Genomic DNA, 2,916 nt, shown 5'->3' on the forward strand with positions numbered 1-2,916 from the left:
TATTTAAAAATTTTTTAAATTTTTTGTGGCAAAAAAAAAAAAAAAAAAAAAAAAAAAAAAAAAAAATCACAACAGAGCCCAGGGAGAAAAAAAAACAAAGATACTTGAAGGCAAGTTTTGGGAAGCGCCTCACTAGTCAAGTATGAATGGAACGATTAGACGAGAAAACCCTTGTCATGTCTCCCTCTTGTTGGAGCCGATCAAACTCCGCCCCCGTTCTGCTGGAATCATCGGGATCTTGCCTCCCACTTCCCCAGTAGGGAAGGGGACCATTCTGTTTTTGCTAATCCGAGGATCATCGCGAGCCTTACCATGACGTTCATGATCTGCAGCTCCTTCAGGACAAAGTCCACCTTCTTCTGTGTAGTGAGGGAGGCCAGGACGGCGTTGTGGTTCCTGCAGGCCAGCTTGGCATAGTCGTACGACTCGCTGGTCGTGTTGAACTTCAGGCAGGAGTTACCCACCAGGTGCCAGGTCTCGCCGCACACGTTCTCTGGAGCAGAGAGGAAAGACGCTGGATTGAGAAAAACGCAGCGTGAAATCAAGCTGAAATACGTGTATAACAGTAAGAAAAAATAAAAATGGATTCTAGGAGTTTTTGTTGTCAATAAATTAATTTCTAAGTAATATGAAGACCATCGTCCTACAGGGAGAAAACGTTTCAGGCTGAACAATGCTTGGAGAAATTGTAAAAAAAAAAAAACAAGTTCCTGACAATAAGTGTGATTCCATTAACCATAAAATTGAAAGTACAAAATCAAATTTGATTCATGGAAATGTGGCAGTTTTGGGGGGGGAAAAAAACAAATTTGTTCGATAAAAATGTTTGAGGATGAGGTGGTTTATCAGAAATAGATGTATTTTGCAAAACTGCAACGGAAGCAATTTTATTGCATCACGAGTCACATGATCAACAGTCAGAAGCTACTACTGATGGAAACCACAAAGAAGATGACAGGAAGTAGCAGGACGATGGTTTTTTTTTTTTTTTCAGTCAACGTGAAAAATCACAGTTTATAAAAAACTTGTTTGTAATTCAAACGTGTCGAATCCATAGCTCTTCTGTAAAATGAATCCATAGCTCTTCTGTAAAATGATTGACTACAATTTCTCCAAAACTTCACACATGTAGCCACTCCCAAGTAGGCGGATAGATGAGCGCTAGCACTATGACTGTAAACATATAACCGTTTTATCGTGTGAACAAGTTTAGTCACGTTTGATTTTGACTTAGCTTCTTACTTAATGGATACTCTGCAGTTGTGAAATTATTATAATTATTTTTTTTCATTTTTACTTCAACAGAAGCTAAACAAAGATTTGCACAGATTTGTAATGTAAACACAGTCAGAGAAATTAGAAAACAGCAACTGAACAAATCCGGTGTGGCTTGGTGGAAAAGGCTGTCAGTAGTAAAGCTTCAATTTCTAAACAGAGAAAAGACACTTTCTTCTGGAGGACTCAGAAGACTTCTGGATCAATGACCCTTGGACAAATAGGACCAAAGTAGAGCTGTTAGGAAAAATAATGGTTCAGTTTTTAGAAAACAAAACAAATAGACAATGTGAGCTTGTTCAGCAGTTCCAACACAATTTTTGCTAAACCCTGATTCATTTAACCATAAAGACGTTCTTTTTACTAAGACTATTCTATTCACTTTCATGCTATGACGCCAATATTTCAAACTAAGTGAACGTCAGAACTACCTGGCAGTGAGATACACTCCTGGTTGCGATTGTCCCACTGGCAGTTCTGGTCCACAGAGCAGCTCTTGCAGCTGGTTTTCTTATTGCACACATATGAGGGGTTGTCTTTGGGGCAAACGTCATACTCCACTATGGATCCCTGAGAGGAACAAAACAAAACAAACAAACAAAAAAAAAAAGCAAAAAGACAACATATGTCAGGAGTTAGCATCAATTTGTTCTTTAAAAATGGATGAACATTCATTTCAGACAAACACTGCTCATGGCAGGAGTTTGGGAAGCATTAATAAACCCTTTAAGATGATCATAAAACAGAATAGAAAAGCTGATCCTTATTTATGAAATGTTTAAGAGACGGTAGAGAGCGCCTGGGGGGGAAGACGTACGAGGTGCATCTGTGTGTCTGACACCATCTAAATGAGGACTGATTTGATCGCAGGGCGACAAATCAGATCCAGCGCTGCGAGCGGCTCGGCGCTCCATCAGTCGTAGCGCTAATCGTCGCTCACGTCTGACGCAGCCCGGTTTACAAGGTGAAGTAAATCATGGAGGAAATCAACAAAAGCTCATCAACAACAACAGCAGCACCTCATCTACGCCAATGGAGAGGGACAAAAACCTGAGTGAGTTCAGTGGCGTTACAGTTGGTAGATGGTGGAGCTAATCAGCATCAGCTAGCTAGATGATCACGTCTTAAAGATTCATTCAGCCGTAAACAGCTGCAGTAGTGTCTGCAAGACAGCCAGCCTCGTCACAGAGATTCTCAGGAAAAAAAACAAAACAAAAAACACAAGCTGTTAGAGAAATCTAGATGATGAACTTTTCAATGGCTCTGAAGGAATTCAGTTCTTTGTAATCTGCAGGGTGACTGTATCCTTGGCAATCTTATCACGCCTACAGACCCTTTGTGAGCAGACGGAAAATGGACCAATGTCAGTGAAATATGATCTCTCTTGCTTTTCTTTTTTTCTTCCCTCGCCAAAGTTGGTGACTAAGTATAAATCACCAATAATCATCCTCTGACACGTTTTTCTAAGTAATTTAACATCAGGCTTTAATAGCTGTAACTTGTTAGAACTGCAGTTTGGACACAACTTGGAACGTTGGGTGAAAAACTAAAACAAAACATCATCCTGAACTAGGGCTGTTGTAAACGAATATTTTAGTAATCGAGTAATCTATCGATTATTCTTACAATTAATCGAGTAAT

The 2,916-nt window shown here is 39.7% G+C and overlaps 1 protein-coding gene across 1 annotated transcript in view; it reads right to left on the reverse strand.

Annotated features, from left to right (window-relative positions):
• The window catches only part of atrn (attractin), a gene marked incomplete at its 5' end in the record, with an annotated part of 51,959 nt that overhangs the window by 26,595 nt on the left and 22,448 nt on the right, over positions 1–2,916 (reverse strand). Inside the window, 2 exons of the mRNA XM_015022561.1 lie at positions 312–493; positions 1,707–1,845. Of these exons, the coding sequence (XP_014878047.1) occupies positions 312–493; positions 1,707–1,845 (321 nt within the window). The remainder of the gene's footprint in view (positions 1–311; positions 494–1,706; positions 1,846–2,916) is intronic.

The sequence above is a fragment of the Poecilia latipinna genome, unplaced genomic scaffold (genome assembly GCF_001443285.1).
Source record: "Poecilia latipinna isolate Pla-1442-1.1 unplaced genomic scaffold, P_latipinna-1.0 Scaffold3043, whole genome shotgun sequence".
Classification (NCBI taxonomy): Eukaryota; Metazoa; Chordata; class Actinopteri; order Cyprinodontiformes; family Poeciliidae; genus Poecilia; species Poecilia latipinna.